The sequence below is a fragment of the Bacillus rossius genome, chromosome 6 (assembly GCF_032445375.1).
Source record: "Bacillus rossius redtenbacheri isolate Brsri chromosome 6, Brsri_v3, whole genome shotgun sequence".
In the NCBI taxonomy this organism is placed as follows: domain Eukaryota; kingdom Metazoa; phylum Arthropoda; class Insecta; order Phasmatodea; family Bacillidae; genus Bacillus; species Bacillus rossius.
In genome coordinates this window covers 21,197,748-21,221,207 of record NC_086334.1, presented here as the reverse complement: position 1 = coordinate 21,221,207, position 23,460 = coordinate 21,197,748, and the positions used below count along the sequence as shown (strand labels likewise).

General features: G+C 40.2%; 1 protein-coding gene across 3 annotated transcripts in view; it reads right to left on the bottom strand.

Moving 5' to 3' along the window:
- LOC134532830 (kinesin-like protein KIF12) overlaps nucleotides 1-23,460 on the bottom strand; it is a 63,176-nt gene that overhangs the window by 26,149 nt on the left and 13,567 nt on the right. For 2 of the 3 annotated variants that reach the window (XR_010075191.1, XM_063369745.1), the window contains exons 3-7: nucleotides 14,801-14,893; nucleotides 9,649-9,727; nucleotides 8,156-8,362; nucleotides 4,311-4,451; nucleotides 515-656 (exon numbers count right to left, since the gene is read on the bottom strand). Coding sequence is in view for 2 of the 3 variants with exons in the window: in XM_063369745.1 (XP_063225815.1) it covers nucleotides 515-656; nucleotides 4,311-4,451; nucleotides 8,156-8,362; nucleotides 9,649-9,727; nucleotides 14,801-14,893 (662 nt within the window). In the remaining variant the exon portion in view is untranslated. The remainder of the gene's footprint in view (nucleotides 1-514; nucleotides 657-4,310; nucleotides 4,452-8,155; nucleotides 8,363-9,648; nucleotides 9,728-14,800; nucleotides 14,894-23,460) is intronic. The other variant, XM_063369746.1, reaches the window with a different exon arrangement.

The window sequence follows — 23,460 nt, the reverse complement described above, 5'->3', positions numbered from 1 at the left end:
GTGTCCAGTTTTATTTTAACGTAAAATATTAAAATGAAGTAAGCATTTAAATGTTTTGTCATGTGAAACTGTACCATAGCCAAAATATATTTTATTTTGAAAATATGAATCATAAAACTTTGATTTAAATTGAATAAGCAAAAAAGAAACAAACGCAATAATTGTCGTATGGGAAGCCTAAAACTCACGTAGTTTCGGTTCCCTACCACGTTCGTGCAACTTCGAATTTCTCTCAAAAATTTAAATTTAAAAAAATCTAAGGGTTAGGTTATGTTAGGTCAGTCACAACATGCTTGTTTTCATTGGAAACTTCTGATTTAGCGGCTGAAGTGGCGTTAATACCAAAACGCAAAACTTCTGAAATCTTCGGAAATTCTTGCAGGGGACCGAAACTACGTGAGTAGTAGGCTTCCCATTGTCGTATATTCACGTCCGCAGATGTGTTCCGACAGTCGCAGTGACAAACCGTGAGCCAGAGACTCGCTCTGCGCCGCCGTGTACTCTATGGGCTGACCTTCCTCCAGCACGGCCAGCAGGTCGTCCAGCTCCTCGCAGTCCACCGTGAAGAGGTTCTCGACGAAGAAGCCGCGCGACTTCTTGGACCAGCGCACGGCCAGCGGCTTCCTCGCCGTGCCCGGGTTCAGCAGGTCTATCACCTGCAAGCACGACCCGCGCGGCTCTGCCGTCTCTTTGTCCGCAACCCCCAGCCAGTCTTCAATAAAGCAATGCAATTGTGTGAGCCATTCCAAGTATGACGTGGACTTAATGTTCAGTTTTGTTTTAAAATTTTTGTGGTACTTCCCATGGAAATAATCCCGCCCCCAAAAAAACAACAACTTAATATCGTCTATTAATGTTGATTTTATTCACCCGCTTATATTTTTGAAAATAAATAATTATAAACTCATATTTCCTCAGCGGCAATTTCAATAAATATTTAAAGGCAGAAATGGGTTTTAAAAGGAGTAAATATGCTTTTTTTTTTTAACGAATACCTGCTACTTCTAAATGATATAACATTATATATTAAGTATGTTATGTTTACACATACATATACTGATTTATTATGTCAGTTGCGTCAAAACAAGCAGTTTTGTATTAATGGACACGAGTTTATCTTTGTGTTGTAGGAATACTGTGAAAATAATCAAAATCAGCCCTAAAACGCGTGAGCCTGTGTATAAAACACTGCATTGATTTCTTCATATAGTTTCATGTAGCTTTTTGCGTCACAAATCATTACCGAGCCGTTTGGAAAATCTAAAACAATGACAATTACAGAAAATAGCTGAGTCTTTTGCCTTCGTGAAACTATAGTTATAAAATATGAACAAATCGTAAAAGGTATCCATCTGTCATAATAGGGGCACACACACGCCTTGTCAGAGGCAACATGTAAGCTACATGGAGATGGTTTTAACAGTGGTTGGTTGGCACTATTGATCGCGAGCGTTTCACCTGCGTCATACAAAGTTATCGATATGCCACAATCATGCGGAGCTGATCACGTCAGCCGTGGCCTTGCCCGCCGCCGCGCACGAGACGTGATTAGCGCGGTGTCAGCACTTTGGAACATGTCCTGCCCTAAGGTAATGTGGGAACTGTGTGAGATCGGTTCAGATTGTGAATCCTACACAATATTTAGGGGTAAAGCTTGTAAAATCAATTACCCTTTTGGCAGTGGTAGAAAAGTGAACACAAAACTTTCACGGCTTATTTGAGGTTCAAACTCTGAAATGCCTAAAACTTGCATTGCTTTATTTTGTGGGAGTTTTCGAACCTCACATAAAAAAAACCGCCAAATTGATTGTATTAAATATATCAATTGGCAATTTGATAAAAATCGCTAATATGCAGACAAGGTATATACTTTGACCTACGGTTGTAATTAATCAGGAAAATCTGTGATGCATGCGATTTACCACAAACTTGTGGTGCAGTACACAGTATGAACTCAATTCAATACAAAATACGATAACCTTAAAAACATTAAGAGCCTAACCACCTTTATAAATAATACTACACTTTTAAATTAAAGCGTATAGTTTTTTTTTGCATATGTTCCCGAGAACCAAATGGTAATTCATTTTCTGTATTTAAAACTACATTTGTTTTACAGGCTGTAAATGAACAAATGGTTTATTTCAAATAATAGGGACCGAGGTCTGAACAATGTTTTATTAATCAAGGTTCTACGACCATCGCAAAATGATTACATTTAAATAAATGTTTGTGACGCGGAAGTACAGTGTGATTTTTAAAGGTGAATTATTAACATGCACTTCAAAATAACTTTTATTGTTAATTAAATTTATTTTCCAAATACTTTCGTAGGCGTTTACCTCACTTTACTATTAGTGCCCCTGTGCAGCACAGGCATAACGGGACTTGTGCGTGTTTAAACCTGCCACGAGTTGGAAGTTTTTCGTTCTTTATTTGATACTAGCATTTCTCAGAAACAGCGCGGCTCAAGGCAACAACAAAATGTGTTTTTATTTTTTGTCGATGAATCATCATATTGACATTTAGTTTTCCGTTTTTAAATAGTTTCTCTTTATTTGTAATAAACTAGTTGTTCAACTCCAACTACATAAGCTCTCATACCAGTCTTGGGAAGCACTTTAGACCGTAAGTCGTAAATATGTTTTCAACTCATTTTTCCCTGATGAATCTGCATCCGATGCTTTTCGGTTGAATTCAGACTCACTCTGTATACTTCAGACCACACAATTTTAATGCTGATTTGTGGACCGGGGGAAAGAGAGGTGCAAGAGACCGATCTAACCAGAGCCCATTTTAAAATTCATAACCGAAACAGTAAATAATATGACATCACGGAAGTACCAAATTTTAACTTCATTGTTCATAAAACCTTCTTGGCGGTGCATTGTTGCAATTAAAGTTTGACACCTTCTTATACTTAAAACATTAACTTAACGTATTTCCGTAAATTTCCATATAGATTATTAACAAAAGTGAAATATTACTGAAGCTCTGAAAGTGTTTTTTTATTTCTGCATTTGCATCGAATATTTGCTTTTAGGTACGGGATTGTTGCCGCCTTTCAGCGACTGCTGCTGCTGTGAGCGTTACTTGTGTTCCTTCGCAGGAAGCCGAGGAGTCGGAGTGGTTGCTGGCAGACTGGCGAGTGCATGTCACACACACCAGAGCCATGCGCGCTTCTCTGCCGCCATGTCACGTGACAGCTGGGCGCTGGTGGGCAACACGCCCGCACCTTTCGCCGGATCAGATACGAGCAGAGAGACTCCACTGCGGCGCGCGCGACCTACTTCCTGTGCAAACTGAACACTGCTCGGAAATTACCACTCTTGTTTGCTAGAGCGTTGTCCTGGGACCTCTCTTCCAATATGTCCTCTCCGAAATTACACACTACCGTGCCACGCGGATCTACAATATAGATGTCCCTAGCGGAATTTTACATAACTGGCACAATGCAGCAGGAAAAGTAGCTCGAAAATATTCTAACAGAATTTTAGTTTTGTTATTTTTAATGCCATACGACACATTATATCTTCTACCCAACCAAAACTAAATCACGCTAAGAAATGTCCTACCATGGCAATTACTCAATATATTCTGAACTTTACTAAAAATATATAAGGATTTATACAATAATTGTATTGTGTTGCTATGTTGTAGCAGTGAAGTTTCTTGGGTTTATAATTTATTTATTGAGATTGGATAAAATAAATTATTGACGAATTTGTTCAATGCTATGGCAGATGGCGCGAATATAAGTTCATAGTGACAAAGCATATCGTATTAACGGTTTAATGAATTTTTTACAAGATGGGCAGCATTTTAATAAAATTCCTTGTAGAGAATCTCAGGTCCAAAGCCGGGGTTTAGTTGTTTTTTTTTTTTCAATTTTTTTTTTTTGCTTTTATCGGCGCGAATATATCATAATAGTAAAAAAATTACTTTCTGCTAATTAAATGGTTTGATAGCGAACGTTACAAACCACTTTTACAATTCCGGCAGCGAATTCTAGCGGCAGGCGCGGAAAGTACACGTGATTCGCGTCCAAAAATTACTTGAAAACCCTCCTTGCGTATATTCATCACGCTCGTCATTATTGTTATTATTATTATTATTTATTTTTTTTTTAAAGAAAATTCTACGTTAAATTTCGTCCGAAATCCGAGTTTCGTATTATAAGTGAATTTGCAACACGAGAACACTTTGAATTCGCTTGTTATGAAAGTTACATTTCCATGCACCACGTACATAGCCGAACGTGAAACCTCGAGCAATCTCAAACATCACACTAGCTCCTAACTTGTCGTTACCTTTTCGTTGTATATTTCGAGGAAGGAAGCCTTGAGCACGAAGTGGAGCTCACTCCTCTCCCTGAGCAGCTGGAACAGGTACATGAACGAGCGGAACACCAGCCCGTGGTTCTCGGAGTAAGGGTCCACCCTCCTGTCGAACTGAACAAACCACAGAGCACAGGCGTCAACATTTCACAGTCAGCCATCTTTATAAACTAACGGCATTCTACCACTGCAACGCTATCCCCCCCCCCCCCTCCAAGGTAACAACATTGTGCATGCACATACTTATTTGTGGTTATTCGGTCCCACGTTAATATGCACTCACAAGATACTATTTGAATTGTCAATATTCAAAGTTAATGCAGCCCTAGATGTGTGTCCTTTAGACCATGTACCCATAATGACCAAACCATAAAAAAAAAGTCTGTTATGAATAAATCTTCGGAAACTAGCTGCCAAAATATATTTAGTAAAACTATAAACTAACAGCAGAATTGTAACAATGTGTACCAGTATTAACATCCAGATATAAATCAAATATTCTATTTATTTCAACGTGAAGCAAAAATTATCAGTTTTGGTCCCCGTCAAGCAATACGTGGTATACACGTGTTTTAATTATCTTACAAATAGACGCTTTTAAATCAAATTTGCAAATGCACTTTCATGGTATTCGGTGTTCCTCAAAGTAATAGGTTATATCCAACAACTCCTTAGTATTTAATCAATGATATTCCAAATGTAATGAAGAATTGATCAAGAAAAGATGCTGACGAAAATATATATAATTGGAAAACATGTTTGTGAAACTATTCAGTAAGATATTTCCCCTAAATACGATAGCATTTACTGTATAACCTTTAGTAAAAAGTAATGACATTAAAATTTAAAATTGGTGTCCACTTTTAATACCTTCGAGTTATATAGGATAGTACTATTAGTTGCATATGAAAATATAAAAATATTTTTCCATTATAAACTTCTAAAATACTACATAAAGTTAATAGTTTGTGACTAAAATTTAACTGACAATAATATTTTCAATAAAATATATACCGATAAATGGCTGAACATCGGTATAGAACCACTCACTGACTGATACATATTTAATTCTAATATTTTATGTACAAGAGCAAACAATTTTTAATGTTTGTTTGTTTATTTATAACATGTTAGAATGATAATGCTACAGTTACTAAACACTAATATATATATATATATATATATATATTTTTTTTTTTGCAAAACTCCGTTCCCCCGGAGAAACCCCCGGAACGGCCACCGCATGGGGAGCCCAAGAAAAGAAACGGGCTCCCCATTTGGAAGCCACCTGGAAGGTTTTTTTCTGTTCCACCCACCGTTTCTTTGGTAGCCTGACTTGTTACAATGGATTGTATTCCTACCAGAGAAAATGCCGCCATTTTGTCTGGGCAATCCGCCTTGGATGAGCCGGGGCGCGAACCCGGGTCCTACAAGTCACAAGGCAGGCGCTCTACCCCAGAACCAGAGTGGTAGAGCTGATACTTGCAGTCTTCTTAACACTGGCATGATGTTATTCCACGAGTTTACTGTAGTTTCGTGTGTCATCAACACGTGCAGTACGTGCAGTAACATCTAACCTCGGTAACGAACAAATTTATGTGTTCTTATGTTGTTCGTTCAACATAAATTATATAATATCATAGCAGTGAAATATAATTTGTATAACTAGTCTGGTAATTTTTTAGTCGATTTCCTGCAAATAAACATACAGTTCCGCTGTACAATAATTATATATAAATATAGATTAGTAAAAAAAAAATGTAAGAATCCTTCATTATCGATAGTAACGTTTTTTTGAAATAAATGTTAGATTTTAAAAGTGTGTGTTTAGTAAAAATATGTGTGTGCTCACAAGCATGAAGTTATTGTATAAACATTTTATTTATTTGGTTTTAAAACCACAGAAAAGTTAACTTTTTTATATCACTTTTGGCTTTCTTTTGTTTGACCGTGCTTAATATGCGCAGCTAATACTGGAAAGCTATTCAAACAACTGTTTGCGAATATGAGTTTTCAAAATCTTAAATTAAGTAATAAATCTGTGATAGTGTTGGAGGTGTCAAATTAAAAGATACATTTTCATACTAACATCGCCGGAATTTCAGGTAATGATAGTACTGACCTTAAATCGATCAGTTTGTGAAGACTTAGAATTTAGATGACACTAGTTTTGGAGTTTTGTTTACGTATTTAGAAATATTCACATTATTTGAATACAAAAATATTTATTGGAACTTGTAATACTCCTGAGTACAGAATTCTTGGAAATAGCTTACCTCAGGGTTAAGCATGAGCATGTGTTTTATTTCATACAATAAAACCCTCAGAAACCTAATTAAATCATCGGGATTATTAAACATGAACTTCTATGAGTACAAAACCACAGAAAGTTTTTTTTAAATATTTGTGCACGTCGCAGTTACATCGCTATTTAATTATTTGTAATTTTAATTGTAACAAAAGTTGGAATACTGTGTTTTAAATATTATGTGTGTGTATTATTTCTACATGTAATAGTATAAAGTATGTATTTTTTTTAACTGTTACAGTATCAAAAGTTCATTTAATGGTTATGTATGTTTATTTCCGTCCAAAAGAAATATTATGTACAAAGTAAAATATCCTTTAACAAGAGATTTGACTTTTATTATAATTTTGTTGTTTTAAATAATTATGTTCGAACCTTTCCTATATGTTAAAATACTCTTCTAGTGGTTTTTCATAACATTCTGAAAACATAATGTTGGAATCACAATATCCTGTGACAGCCCCGACACGACAAACACAACACCACAGCCATTAAAAAGTAAGGTCGTAGTGAAGTCAGACCACGAAAATTGAACCCTAACATCCCACCAGAAACATAATGTGGGTATTATTAATGATGTAGTAACATTAACTTTTTTTGTGAAATCATTAATGCTTAAGTTTGTTTTATCGTTCTTTTGATAGACATGACGTAAAATAAGATCAATTGAATTGTCACCTCAGTACTATAGATGGCTATACGCCTGATGGTGACAATCTGTCGTGGCATTTCAAACATATGATATAAATCATGCAATATTTTAATAACCGTCGGTTGTCAGGGAATTGTGATTTTCGGTCACTAGATTGCATTTAATTTCAACTAGTGACCTGGAGTTAACACATGAATTAGAAACACAAGACTTTGTATACTGCTTATTTCTACAATATTTTCCTACGATAATAGACATAATTTACTCATATCGTTTGAGTATTAAGACTGTACGGTTGCGTTACTATTTAACTTATGGTAATTTTCCAGTATGGCAGTCTTCCGTCGCCCCCTGTCAAAACAGGAGGAGAAATTCCATAATGGAAAACTACCATATTTTTATTTTTATACAGATCGTGGTTATAAGTATAAAGTGCTGCTTCCAATAACCCATTTTTGGAAACGATTGTTTACACTAGTGCGCGATCTGTAGAGTTGATTTATTACGAATTACAGAAAATCACCGCTAGAAACCGCTGGCTAGGGGGTTAACAGCTCTACCTAGCGACGTATTCTATATGCTACTTCGAGAGCAAAGCAGTTGTACTCATTCCATGGAGTGTACAAATAAATATGGCAGAATTCCGTATCGTTATGGGAGTTTTCCGTTATGGTACTTTTCCGCCTTTTTCGAAGAGGCCAGGCGGAATTCCGGAATTCTGTCATTATGGTAGTTTTCCAGTATGGCAGTCTTCCGTCGCCCCTGACCACCGTGTAACATCATTATAACAAAATCTATTATCTACTGACGTGCAAATATAACTTTTTGAAGAGGGGCTGCCGAGTGTGCGCCACCCACCATGCCGGGAGGGCCGGTGAGCGTGTGCGTCTTGCCGCTGCCCGTCTGGCCGTAGCAGAAGGCGGTGCAGCTGAAGCCTTCCAGCGCCATCTCCAGCAGCCGCTTCACGCCGGAGAACTCCAGCACGTCCTGCTGGCTGGCGCCCGGCTCGAACACCACGTTGTACGAGAACACGCGCGGCTTGCTGCCCGCGCTCGCGTCGCCCATCTGCGGCCAATCCGCGTCGAGCACTCAGACATTTACACCGTGGTCTTCCGTGGCGGCGCGCTTTGTCACAGCCGCCTTCGAGCTTGTCGAACGCCTTGACGATGGCTGATTACAGGCACGTCGGGACCTCGGGCACGTCATCAATTATACAGACGTGGCCTCGGCTCAGAAACCAAGGAGTTAGTTACTCAACAATCAAAGTATGTAACAGTCACTGAATAAAACAAAACTTAGGCCTCAGAATATTAAACACCATAGTTCCAAATTCTCCCACCTGCTTTAAGAGCATTACGTGATAAATGTAGCTTAGAATTGGTTATATCTGGGGTCGAACGAGTATTCAATTTTCTTCGTACTTTTGCTTCGCCGGGGGGAGGGGGGGGATTTGAGGTACTCGAGTCCCTGTCACCTTTTTTTACTGATCGCAACTTAACGTGATAAAGTGAGGTTTTTTTCGGTTGGTTGGGTGGGGTGGACCGGTAATACCCCGAGATAAACAATTGGCTCATGGAAACGTCCACCAAGTTTCCCTCTTGTAAAACATCGGTGTGTGGCCCGCCGGAAACAGAGCCTGGCTCGTCTCAGTGGGAGGCGAGGGCCCGCGGCTTCTGGAACAACTGGGCCAAAAATTTGTTCTGATTTCTGTTTCCCGTGGTTGGTTTCCCGAATTCGCCTTAGGCAAATGCTATGATGGTATCCCACTACAAAACGATTCCTTCACTAGTTTCATTTAACGGATCAGTTGTAAGAGTACTGAAACAATTTTAGTAAACCACTCTGAGCAGAGATTGGAAAAAACCATACAACTCAAGCAGTTAGAAATATGGGTTCCGAGAACAGGGGCTTGGGGCTTCGGATTTCTGATTCGTGACTTTTGAGCCTTGACATCACTGTCGCGATCTTTGACTTCTGATGTCACCTCCACCATCTTGAATTACGTCATTTCCGGACGCCATCTTGGATTACATTTCCTGTCGCCATATTGTATTTCATCATTTCGGGTTGCCGTTGGATGATGCAATTATAAAAGTTTCATTTGTAAACCCCTTAACCACAGAAACTTTAAAACTAGACATTGTTTAGAACATGTGATACCAAGAACTGTTCCGAATGTATTTGTTGTCTCCGTAAAGTCTAACAAAGTGTCTTCTCCACGTTGGAACTATTCATGCAACATTTCGATACCATCCCTACTGCTCTGTATTATGATTTCAAAGTTAGGCGATCTATGACTACTAACAAAACATGTTTATAACCACTTGTTAAATTCTGATGTCGAAACTTACCAAAATCTGTCCATTGCCGGGGAACTGAATAGTAGACCCGTCTCCACTCCGCTGTTCCTTGTTGTTTAGCGGTCGAACTCTTGAACAAATAGTTCACGTGAACACAGATAGTAATAGAGTCATCTTTAGTAAATAAAACAATGTAATTCTTAATGCGCTATGGTAGCTCTAAAACATAACCTACATGCATATCGTTGCTGCACGCGAGCTATCTCTGGTTTCTCTGGCCATGCTATCTGAACGGCTGTTTGGATAATGATGAAATTATGATGATTCTCGTGGTGATAATCTCTGCAAACTCGCAGGAGAAATGTGTTTCAGGAATAAAAGCAGTGCAATGAGTTACGCTAGTGATGGTGGTGGTTGTTGTTGTTAATTATAAAGTCTTTAAAATTCCCAACTTTTGAACAGCCAGCATGGCGGCAGTGCAACAACTTACAGAGCATGTAGTAAGTCAAAGGCTGGAGGAAAATGAGATCGAAACATTTTTTTTTTTAAATATATAGTATACTTATAATAACTTAAGGTGTACTATTCTACATGACATTAATTGAACTTACTCAAATATGTATATGAACTAATTTAAAGTTAATTTAGTAAATTTTCTGATGCTCAAGTATTTAATAATCTTTTAATTTTAACATAACAGCTGTTTAGCATTATTCATTATTTACACCTTGAATCTTTCGTTTCATTTTTCTTTTTTATTAAAAAAACAATAAAAATAAAGTTGTGCGTATTTTTACGAATTATTCACGAAAATGTTTGTCTTAAAACACCCGGCCATTGTTTCAGTTGACTAGAAAGCCCCGAGTTATAATCCCAGCCATGTCGGATATCTGCTGTTTGCGGGGAACTCCCTTCTCTCGCTGGGAACCGGATGTGACGTGTTGCTCCTTCTCCCCCACTCCGCGCGAGTCGCGGCCGACACTGCAGAGTGACACGACCCAGTGCTACCCTCTTCAAGCGCGGTCGCCACCTCGCGCCGATAGCTGACGACCCTACCAGCCGTCGGCATCGTCTAAACGTCTAAAGCGTCGGTTACACAGAGGAGTTTACTAGCTGAGCACCTGCCAACCTTCCAGTTGCGAGAAAAAAAAACTCGCTTCGTGATATCGCGCCGTCTTGATACTCACAGCTCGCTCTACTTTACCGAGTAAAGTTCGAGACTGGTCTACTTTTATCCCTACTTACTACCTTGCCGTTGCTGTGTTTTTAGAATTCGTTACAGGAGCAGTTACGTTGACTAACGAACAATTCCATTTGCAGACCGAAATTGTAAACCATATAATAAAAATGCGAAAAAGACTTGTAAAAATTATAAACCCCCGGGTTTGGACCTAATTTTCGGCAAAATATTGTATTAAGATATTGATGATTCTGTTAAAATTCATTAAAAAGTTAATACTATAACGTTTACCCTTGTCTCTATGAACTTAGATTAACGCCATCCGCCACAGATGGCAGCACCGTGGTTACAAATTTCCGTTCCATGCGACTTCCGTTCCATTCACGATATTACTCCTGCCAAATGGCGTTTAACGAGAGCTAATATGTTACACATCAATTGATAATATTTGTAATTTTTCAATTTAATTTAGACCTAAATAAAGAGTGTGCGTGGAGTCCACGTGCGACAGAAGTGAAACTTCTTGCTTATTATAATATTAGGTATAGGAAACCTAAATCTCTTTGGCTGAGGTCGCAGATCAAAAAATATACCTATATGCAAGTATGCAAGTACTAAAGTATCCAAGTGTGAAAATATGCGAATGTGGAAGTATGCGAGTGTGGAAGTGTGCAACCATACAAGTGTGCAAGTTTGCTGCGTCATTTCTACCTCTCCCCTGTCGTCTCCTCCTCTACTGGTTCCCCCACCAAGTAACTAACTATTCTCCTCCTCTACCGGTTCCCCCACCACGTATCTAACTATTCCCCTCGTAATTTTCGTAACGTTCGAAAATTGTAGGGCCCTCAGCAAAGAAGTTTCACTTCAAAAGTAAATGAAAACCTCTATAAATCTGCGCGAAAAACCGTCATATGAAGGCAGACATGTTGTGAGCGAGTGGACGAGCAGCCAGCCGGCTCGCTCGGAGGGGCAGGGCATGTTTTCGGAGGCCCGAAGGCCAACGCACCCGCCTTCCACCCCTCCCAAATGTGCGCCCTTTAAGGGTAGATTGGGAGTCTGCTTACAGATCTGTATAGTCCAGAGCCCCGCCTTACTGAAGCTACCAGATCCAGAAAACATGTCCCCTCCACCACTACAGCACCCGCTGGGCTAGAAGAGTGGCTTCACAGGAACCTGGAGACTGAAATCCTCAGGTGGAGGGGCAGGGCAGCCCGCGGTGCGTGTCCCGCGGCAGTAGTTCTCGCGAGCATCGACCCTACCGCAAGCAACATCGAGGCGGCGACCAGGTACTTCGGTGCTGAGGTTTGGCACTCGACCACACCAGATGTGGTTGTTTGGCCTTTTCAACTTTCACGACCAGTAACCAGTAACCTAAATTGTAACCAAACCAATGAGTCTATTGCGTTTGAATGAATATTTCAAGAGCTCTGCTTAAGGTTTACCTTCATTATCCTTCCACCATATGTCTAAAATATAACTTTGCTGCGGCACGTGAATTACGTAACTTATAAGTATGCGTTAGTGAAGGTGCAGAAAAGTCACACTGCCGAAACATTAGAAAAAAAATTCTATCACTTAAAAAAATAATGAGTTGTACATGAACTAAAACATCCCGATTTAGCTGGCAGCCACTCAAAAATATTGTACTTTTGTATCATACGAGGAACTACATATACATCCAGTCAATGGGCTGCGTTTTTTCTTCCTTCAATGATTTGTTTCAAAATTGTTCGATAAACTTGAATGAACTTCATATTGCTAAAACTGATGCATTGTTTTTTTAAGTATTTTATCACGTTCCTAGTATAATTTCGTGTAACCTATGACTGGGAAACCACTAAAAGAGTTTCTCACCAGAAGGCTGATTTTATTCCTCGTTATTTAGTTCCTTTTTCAAAAAATTAAGAATAATAATACAGTCTACTTCCTTTCCCTTTGTGCACGTACGGCTTAATATAGCGTTAATGAAATAGCAGTAGAAATGACGAGGTATTTCATAAGGAACAGCATAATCATTTGGCCCAATGAGAATGTAGCATTAGGTGATATAAAAAGACTAACGTTTATATAGTCGGGCTGGAACCTGTCACATGTTGAAACAGGAATCGAGGAAGGAAGGATGGAATAGAAGTTTCAACGACACTTGGTCTTTACGTAAAAGTTTATTAAAATCCACACATGTAATAAAGTTATGGAAATTGAGGAGTAAAGTCTCAAATTCCTGTTTCGGTTTTCCATTATATCCCGAAATTACTCCAGGAAAATTCTTGATGATTCCTTACCAGAGGTGATGGTCGTAACCTTTTCCAATATCCGTGGCCTGTGTCTATCATCTGCGTTTTATATAACATACTGGCATCAATGTTAAAGATCTGTTAAAATAAAATATAAAATTAAAAAACTATGGAAATTGTATAAGTACATTTCTAATGTTCACCAATTTTTTGGGGTGGTTTCCCGATGTATAAAAAAAAATTTAGTTTGAAAAAAAAAACTATATTTGGTTGCTGTAACTAACGTAACAATTTTGATGATAATTTTCTTATTCGTAGACCAAATATCTTACTCATGGATATTGAGGGAATTTTGTAAGTATAGTTCCATCCAGATATTATTCATAAAGAAAATGTAGATAAATAATAAGAAATAGTATGGTTTTAGCGGCCGAGTGCACTAGAAAGCCGCCGGAGAGATGCACATCATCCAGTAAGTAAACATAAACTAATTCTCTTGTGTGAAGTTGCTTGGCCTCTGGGTTCTAGCCACGTCAAAGGCAAAGATTTCGCTGACGCTTCTGTCGGGCTTTGCAATCGGTCGGCAGCAGTAAGTAACTGCTGCCCTGAAGATGGCGACTGCAAGGTCAACCGAAAAGTCGGTGATATTTTGCGCCTTCGACGCTAGAACCCAGGAGCCAAGCAATTCCAGACAATGGTCACGAGAGCCGAAGATCGTTATTCCATTCCGTGGGCTTACACCTCGCGATCACGCAACCAACAGCAACCCATAGATAATACTCAAAGAAGTGCCTCCCACGTTGTGCTGTGTACCGACACCTGCTCGTCCCACCGGGAGAGGCGTCTGGAGGGGAAGCCTACGAAGCACAAGCACTATTTACCTTCGTGTAACTTGGGTTTTATTTTTATCTGCCCTTGCTGTGCTTGTAGATAGCTTGCTACAGTAATGCCAGGGACCTTGTCGCAGTTTTTCCTCTCTCTGTTTACCTAAAATTAAAACGTCCAGGAGTTGAACCCTAAATTTCATTTCTTCGCGTACGAGCTGTAAGTATTTGGTTGAAAGTTTTATGTTGATTGGTTAAAATTAATTGGTAATTCTGAAGGAAAGAAGCTTGTCTGAAAAAAAAATCCAAACTGCAAGTAGTTTACCATTTCAATATGTGGTTAGGTAAGGTGAAAATGGTAGGTAAGGTTACCGACATTTAAAATACTTTTACTTTTGTGGACGATTGGTTAGGTTAGGTTAGTTACATAAAAAAATACTGTGGACAAGAATTGACCATTTAAAATGCAACTAATTCAACGTAATAAATTGTCATTGTTTTATATTATTTCTAGTGTAGCTAACCTAAGCTATCGAACTGTTCACAACATTTAACAACATTTTTACTGTATCCAACCTAACCTAACCAACCATCCATACTATTTTGAAAGTATTTTTAATGTAGCCTGAGAGTTAACTAATTTCTCCATCATTAAAGTCTACGAAAAAAAAATGCCTCGACATCTTTCCCAAGATGGCGGCGAACTTCGGTAAACTTCGGAACTGTTCGGGCACCCAGGTAACACGACGGTAAATATTCGGGCATCCCGAGAAGTCGTTGTGCTTCGTATGATTCTCGCCTAGCACATGATGCATGCGACCCTTTTCCTGCATGGCTAATCCCAGCATGACTAGGCGTATAGGCTTCGGCCTGAGACGCACTTAGGTCCCTCCCTAACCCGGACCCCTCCAAAATACACTTAGTTTTAGTTAGGTTAGGAAAATTCGTGTTTGGAGGCGGCGTACCGGACACACACGTTGATGCTGTCGTCAGGCGAGACCACGTGACTCCGAGGGCCCGACTGGTCCAGCCTGTCCGAGCTGGCAGTGCTGCTGCTGCTGAAACACACACACGTCCCGTGTCGCACGCTCGCGCGTAGCCGCCACTCCCTTCAACATGGCGGAGGACAACCTCAAGTCATCACACTCCACTCCGACTGAGCAGCCATCTATTTCCCAGTCGTTTAGCCCCTTCGTGCACCCTTATGTTTCTACACTGTTAAAAAATTGTCACGAAGAACCTGAATAACTGGTTACACATTACCCAGAGCTATTCAAAACAATTTCGTTATCTTCGTCAATTTACGGTTACGAACAGGGGCGCAACAACTAAATTTCCAAAGGGGGGGCAATATACCTTTTTATAAAGAATCATCGATCCCCCTATTGAAGCGGGGGGTCCGGGGGTCCTCCCCCGGGAAAATTTGTATTTCAAGGTGGAAAATGGTGCTATTTTAGCAGTTTTATTATCTAAAAATTGATTACACAGCACTTTCTTTAACCCCGTTTGCCCCCACTTCAAAGTTTCAGAGGGGGGGGGGGGCAAAATACCTTTGCCCCCCCCCCCCTGTTGTTGCGCCCCTGATTACGAAGTTCACATACTTCGAACATGGATTCACAACAATAATATTAGTATATACATGAAGAGCATTCAAAAACTGTTCAGAAGACTGCAAAAAAAATCACACTTATTTCTGCCAAGTGTACATTTAACCTGTTTATGCCGGAAAAAAGAGATCTGAAATCGAAATACGGCGTTGTTTCTACAAAGACACAATTATCTGAAATTAAGAAGAACTCTTTGTTTAATTAAACTGAATACTAGTTGAAAAGTTCATAAATTTACTGCAAGTTTTAGCAATGTAGTGTCGCTGACTCTTACATACATAGTAGATACTCATAACTTAATGTAACCTTGACCGAAAAACCTTTCTAAATTTCCTGTCATTCAGGTACAAATTTAAAAACTGCGGAAGCAAAACTTTTGGATGCTGTGCGTTTACATGAACACGTGCGACTAGTTCAATGAACATTTTCAGTCTTTCGACTGTCGATATGGCCTATTATTCATCATTTGAACTTAGTCAACTTGGCATATTTTTCCTGTAAACGAACCAAACAAGTGAAATTATGTATGCATTGCAATCTTAATCTATCATAAAATTCTCCAATTATACGTGGGTTATGGCTGCTACGTAAGCATTTAATTAAATTATTTACCCATCTATATTGTTTTATATGTAGTTGGCTAAATGAACTCATCTGAAAATTTTTTTTGTATTTCTTACTCGGTACCCGGCGAGTATGCAGATTTTCTGTTTGTTGTTAGTTTACACGAGCAAAAAAAAATTATAAGAGGGAACACTCACCATCACAATCAAGTAAATAGTTAAGTTGTCTTAATGGAATAAAATGGTTAACAAAAAATCATGAATAACAGTAATGCTTCAGACGCTAAGGAATTCCAGGTTTCTCCACTTATAACCAAGCACCGAGGATGGAGACAGAGAGGCGGCGGCAGAACACGTGATTGAGCGCGCGTGAGCCCGACCTGTCCACCCCTGTTCACGCCACGCCACGCACACGCCACGCACACGCCACGCCTCTGACCGGGTAACACAGTCCGAGTCACGCACTCGTAAACAAGGCGTGGCGGCACCTGCGGACAACGGCGCCGACACGCGCCGCCACTATCTTCAACATCCACGCACTAGACACTGCCGTCCACTTCAATACAACCCAGCATGACCAGTTTGTGGGTGTAATTTCGACAGGCGTTCCCGCGCTAGGAGGCATCACAACCTCATCTTCAGGCTTCTATTCGCAACATAAGTCTGTGGCGATTTATGAGTCGAAAAAGGACTGATATTATAGTTTTCAATAATTACTGTTAAAATACCGTTTTGACACAACAATGCAAATCGCGTTCCAAAATTTAGGAAAAATTTTCAAGGGAATTCTACACATGTGAAATAGCTGCTGTATTTTGTATTCTCCCCCCCCCCCCCCTCATTTACAAGTTAACGATATTGGTATGCACAAGGCCGTAGCCAGGATATTATGAAGGAGGGAGTTCAGTATAACAATTATATCATTTTTTTACGAGTAAGTACCAATGTTTAAAAAAAATTTAATTTTTAAAAGAATACTGTTTGTCATATTAAAATCTCATGGAATAGTAGACATTTAGTAACCCTACGTTTACAAATAGTATTTTTAAGTAATTATTTTGCTCGAGAAAAGAATAATGGACTTTTTTTAGTGAAAATTCGAAAGTTGTTGACGAAATTTCCGTTACAACTGTAATGCGTGTAGATAAAATAATCCTCAAAACATTCAGTTTTAAAAGGAAAATTACAATAATTCATAGAATCTTTTCATTATTATTTTATGATCATACTGACAATTTCTTTGATAGCCATAACGTTTGCTTACTAAAATGCACCCTTAAATTGACATATTATTTTAATATATGTAGTTTCTGATGTATGTTAGTAATTGCCAATTTTACTGCGTTATTTTTTCCCTCCACTAAAAGTGAAGTTCTTAATCGATAGCTCGGAACGCCACTTGTTGGCGGAGATGGACAGTGCGATAGAAAAAGTCGAGGAATTATTAATGACATGTGGCTCCCAGAGTGGCACGGCGTGTTACGGAATAATCGATTCCACGCCATTTCTCTTCGTCAGTTTGTGTACTCGGAGGACGGCCGTAAGAACGTGAGAAACGCTGCAGGTGCTCTCGCTGTCGCAACCATCATTCGCTGACAATAATTGTTTCTTTTAAATTCTTTGTGCACGTCCTGGCTAGCCGGGACCCCGACCCAGTGACCTACAATGTGGTGAAGCTCCTCGTAAGAAAATGACAAGCATTCCACACTCGTCGTCATGAAAATACGTCTTACTTGTATAGAAATCGATTGATCGGTTTTGTAACATTATAAATTAATTACAATTATGTTATACGTAAATTAATTTAAAACTAATAGAACATACACTGAAGCAGTTATTAAAATGAGATCTACGCATAGAAGCTAACTCAGCGATTTCGATAATCGAATGCTTCTGAATGACAAAAATCTGTTAATGAACATACTACTGACTGGCGAGTATGAATAATGAACTTTAACCAGAACATTGGATCAGTGTATTTCGATGTAAGTCATGACTCACATTGTTGCAGGATGGTTGTCACCCATACTGTAAAGTTGTACTTTGTTTCGTCCCTTAATTCTGTCGGAACACCACCAGCCACGCTCCGGCAGTGCTCCAGTAGTTACAGGACCAGTAAAGTTGGCCCCGGCTATCGACCAATAGTCTAGGCCCTAGGGCGTTTGACCACCACGTCACCGGAGGAACGCGCCAGGTGGAGGCCGAGCCTGTTTAAGAAGGGAAGCCTAATATGTACATCAAGTTCTGTTCCTGCCCGAACACGCCCGAATATTCACCTTCGGCCAACCTCGGGATTTGTTTTATTTTTGCGCAGGAAAATGAATTCAAATATTAAAAGTGTTCGGTTAGGTTAACTACATTAAAACACTTTAAAACACTATGGACGGTTAGTTAGGTTAGTATAGCTACATTAAAATAAACAGAGAAATATAAATATATATAAATAAACCCGAGGTTGGCCGAAGGTGAATATTCGGGCGTGTTCGGGCAGGGACAGAGCTTGATATGCATCTTAGGCTTCAAGTTTAAGAACGTTCTGGTTACCGAAGTCCGTTACGTCTGCAAGCCGAGCGGAGGCGAGGCAGCCCGACCGCCACCGAAGTACAGCCTCACGCCTACGTCACGCTGCCCCCGGCCTCCTACACTTACGCCTACGGTTTTTGTCAAAATTGGTTAGCCCAGCGATCCTCAAGTTTAAACATACAATTACAAAGCGTCATCTCAGGAGTTGAACGTCTCGGCGCGTTCTTCAAAGAGGAGCAAGTCGAGTGGATATTGGTACTCGCTCAGCGAGTATAGTTTTTTTTTTACTAGAGGATAGGGGCGTGTAAGTACCGGACCGGACCCTACGGTGAGGGTGAGGCAGGTGACGTTGCAAATGATGACATGTACTTTGGTCTATGCCGAATGACAGTCGTCGACGACACCCATAATTGTTTCATAACATCTCCGACGTCTTCCACTACCCATTACATATCTCTCCCGCACAAGAAACAACTAGCTGGACGGTGTCTGTTTTCTGCGCTGTGTAACATAGTTCAGGTGAACGAGCCCGCTGGTCCGTGACTGCTCGTGCTGGACCACGCCGGCATCTCTGGAGCAGTGGCGTCTCGTCAGGGCAAGCAAGGCAAGCAATGCTTGCCCAGGCAGTTTCCAGACATTGTATTTTTTAAATAAATATTTTATTCAGAATAGTATTTTAGTTTGGCTCGTGCCGTTAGGTGTATGTATTTTTTACACTATCTTCTTGGGACCCAGTACTGTGCGCTGTGCGCTATAAGAAAAGAACTCGTTGACACACAAAACATGCTGTTTTAGAAGCGTTGCTAGGTTTAGAAGCGCTGGTAGGACCGCTTTCAGCAGGAAGGCTGCCGCAGTAGTTTCCTTTCGGAAGGGGGGGTGGCATGGTACAAAGGTTCAGGGAGGGGATTGGCTGTAAAAACACGTGGTAGAAGCTACGAAGGTAGCGCTTTCTTGCCGAACTGAAGCGAACATGGCCGAAGCAGACGGTGGAATTATTCCGCCGACTGCTTCGGCTATGTCCGCCACAGTTCGGCAGGGTAGGTGGAGAGGTCGCGTTTCAGTCGGCGGTCGTCTCTCGGGGAGCGCGCATCTCTCCCGCGGGCTGTTGGCTAGCAGTGCGTGGGGGATTGGTGGGCGTACGCGTCCCGCGGGTGGCGGATACGGGATCCCAGCTCGAGAGTTGCAATCTCGCTGGGGTGACTGTGAATAACCAATAGCAGTCCGCGGACCAATGGCCGGCCTGTGGAGTCGTTATTACGGCTGTCGGTGTGAAGGGTAGCCTGAATGCAGCTCGGCGCGCGGCAGAAAGCAGTTCCGTCGGCGAAGGCACCGCAGGGGAGCTCGATGTGCCCTGGATGCGAAGTGTAGACGAACTGCGGGCTGGAACTTGCGGAGCTGTGAACTGCCGCGCGCGCAACGGAACTGAACAGCATCGTAACTCTGAAGGAAGAGATGGCGGCGCCTTTAAGTTGGGGCCCTGTTGGAGCCAGTGGTAGCCTGGGCGGCGCGACCTTCAACCGTCCCGGGATTTTGGAGGACAAGAGGGTCCGACTCGCAAGATACTTAATTCGCCTGAACGACTTACCCCCACCCTGGCTTGAAAGGTTGTTGGCTGTTGACTGGAAGAAGGAAGATGAAGATAGCGCAATGTCAGGCTGCCTTTCGCCCCGTACGCCCGCAGTTCGAGCCGGTTTACTGGCTCGTCTGCCCACATCTGGTTTAACTGTGGCTGCCTGGGCAGCTGGGCTGGGCTGACGATTGAAGTCGCCCGCCCCTGGGGGCGCATGCGACCCTGGTTAATAATAACCCAGGAGTACCCAACATTTAAATGCGGGCCGCAAAGCCCAATCACCCAACTCCAGCATGGTTGATTTTTTAGCCCCTCCAACTCTTCTTACCTGGACCCTTCTTCCCTCTTGTCCAGTAGTTACCTGCTTGCTTAATGCATGTTAATTGATCCCCGCATGACCCGGCCCAGGGTTTTCCCTGTGTCTATGCAGGTTTTACCTGGGTCACATTAGCTAGCTTTTAAGCTAGGCGACCAATGGGGCGTCAGTCATGGCGCCAATCGCAGCCATGGCTGGCCAGTAAACCCCAATAGCACACGATGCACGCGCCCTTGTCCCGCATGGTTAAAAACCCGCATGGTAGAGTGTATAGGCTTCGGCCTGAGACACACTTAGGTCCTCCCCTAACCTGGACCCTCCCCTTACACACTTAGAATAATTTAGTCTAGGAAAAAAAATCGTGGCGTTTCAGGAATGATTGACGTGCCAGTTTCTTGGTACACGTACCAGTTAACAGAGTTTCTGATCACGTATGAAGATAATTTCTTTTGTGTTGGTACGAAAAATACCAAGATTTAATTTTTACTATTCTAGTAAATTTTTATGAGGTTCTTCTCTTTATTTTATGTACTTACTTTGCCATGTGTTGTATGTTTATATATTTTGTACCAGATATCGATGATACTACATTCCCACTTAGTATATAAGTAATGTAGAGTAGGTATTTTACTATCAGAATAATGTAAGTCAAACATTATTTTTTAAAAATAAATTATTTAAAAAAAATGTCAATTTTTCTACATGTGGAATAGTCAATGTTCAGTTAAGAAAACTACTTAAATAGCACCATTTTGTACCTTGAAATCCATGTTTTCCCGGGGGAGGGCCCCCGGACCCCCCCCCCCCCCCCTCCTCCCTCATGTTATGATGTGAACGGATTTGTTGCTTCCCCTCATGTAAACCTCACGCCTCGCCACTGCTCTGGAGCGTGGCCAGTAACTGAACGAGTTCGGGCTGATGACGTCACAGAGCGAGGTGGACTACTCGCTTGGGGAGGCGTGAACCACCGGTACTTGGTCGACAAGATAATAACCGAAGCCGAGTAACAACATTTGTAAGAACCGCACTTGCCGCGGTGGACTTCGATAACATTTCTTATTGTATCAGTTCATATTTCATCACGTATGTTGCTAACAATTAAGTCATACTAGGCGTTATTAATGATGAGTTGTTGTTTTTTTTCATGCCTGACTAAGAGCTTTGATACTTCTTTGGCTGCTTTGATTTTTACTATTACAGCTGGCACTACTTGTGAGCATTTCTTTATTACGCTTAAAGTTTTAATGCGAGCTCTGTGCGTCTGTTTTAAAGAGCCGGTAAATTAATATTGTTGTTGTTATTATAACCTCTAATTTTTCGCGATAGCTCAGTCGTTTTAATATTCCGCCCTTAGCATTGTTTACATAGTGTTTGTGATAATATATTTGCCTGAATTTAACTGTACCAATATTTTTGCTTACAGCATAAGTGAGTGAGTGTGTAGAAAGCTTGATCCCGAGTATTACCACCAGTATTTGATATCACGAAAGATTCTTGTAGCAAAATTGTGTTTTCTAATTTTGTCAATAAACTATTAGCATGCCGTTGTCCAATAGCAACACCTTGCTATTATTTAAGTTTTTGTTGCACTTCCTAACTGGCGTATAGTAACATATTTATCAGAGTAACTTGATTATCTTTAAAATCAGTAAATTTTCCAGAGACCCTAATATGAATAAAAAGTAAATGTAAGGATCTTACGTCACACACGTGACTTAAAGGAATATGACCTCCAACGTTTACGTAGTTTTCGAACTAGTGAGCACCAAATTTGAGCCCTCAAACTGAGACATGACGGGCAAGGGCGCCCATATGATAATTTGTAGGGGGGGGCCAGACTTAGGGGTATTAAGTATTTTTAATATTTTGGAAGACTTAACTGCGGCTTGTTACTAGCCATAAAATAGTTCCAGTTCTGACCCTGTTAAAATTTTTTGTCCTGTTACTAAAATAATAGACCACAGTACTCATTCGCCATAAAAAAATCTTTATTGGCTACTTTATTAATTAAATATTAACTATTTTATTGAAACAAATGAATTTTTAGAAACACAAATGCAGGAATAGAGTCCTTATACTTTTGAAGCGTCTCGGGTACACGGATATCAAGAATACAGTCCTTCAACTAATTGCTCTCTTTACCCCTAAATAAATGTCGCGTACAAATTAAATTAAAATAATTATAAAGTTTAAAACGTGTTGATCAAAAGATTCAACTTTGGGAGAGAAACGATTTGAGTATGTTATCACAGTCAGAAAACAGTTGTTTTTAAATGTAACACCTGAACTACGCTTATAATTACAGTCAAAAATTGTTTCACAATTAAATGAATATTACTATGTTTCGATATGAATCATAATTGCTTATCATTTAAAATTAGCACAGATGGATTCAGTAGTAAAGCACAGAAAAAATTAGTTTATTATTAAACTAGACTATTTAACCAAACAGTATTTAGATGTTAAGGAATTAAGTGACACCAAAACCAATGAAAATAATCGAAAATTTCTAAATGCTGACATAACTCATATATCAGCTTTCCACAGAAGAGTTTAGTTCGGCGCAATTAATCCACACAAAACAACTGGACATACTATGTCGACGCGTATTTTAAGAATATAAGAAGATCCACATCGCAGTATAATTTTTTTTTTTCGTGTCGTGTGGTGCGGGCCCCCATTTGTGGTGCGGGCCCATAGGCTACAGCCTAGATAGCCTGCGCGTAAATACGGCATTGATAAACCCTTAAATAACATGTTCAGAACTTAACTTCAGAATTAAGAGTACATTAGAACCTCGATTTTACGGAGCCCGGACTGAACGAAGCCGCGATTTTACGAATACATTTTTTTCAGGAACCATCTAAAATTCGGAAAATTTGACACCAAAATATATTTTTAAAAAAATTAAAAAAACACTATGAAAACATATAAAGATATTAATTTTTAATGCACAGCGTATTCATATTTTAAAGCTAATACAACAGCCATTTACCGTTAGTGAATATTGTATAAGTTATTGCGGCATCAAACTCAAAATCGAAAA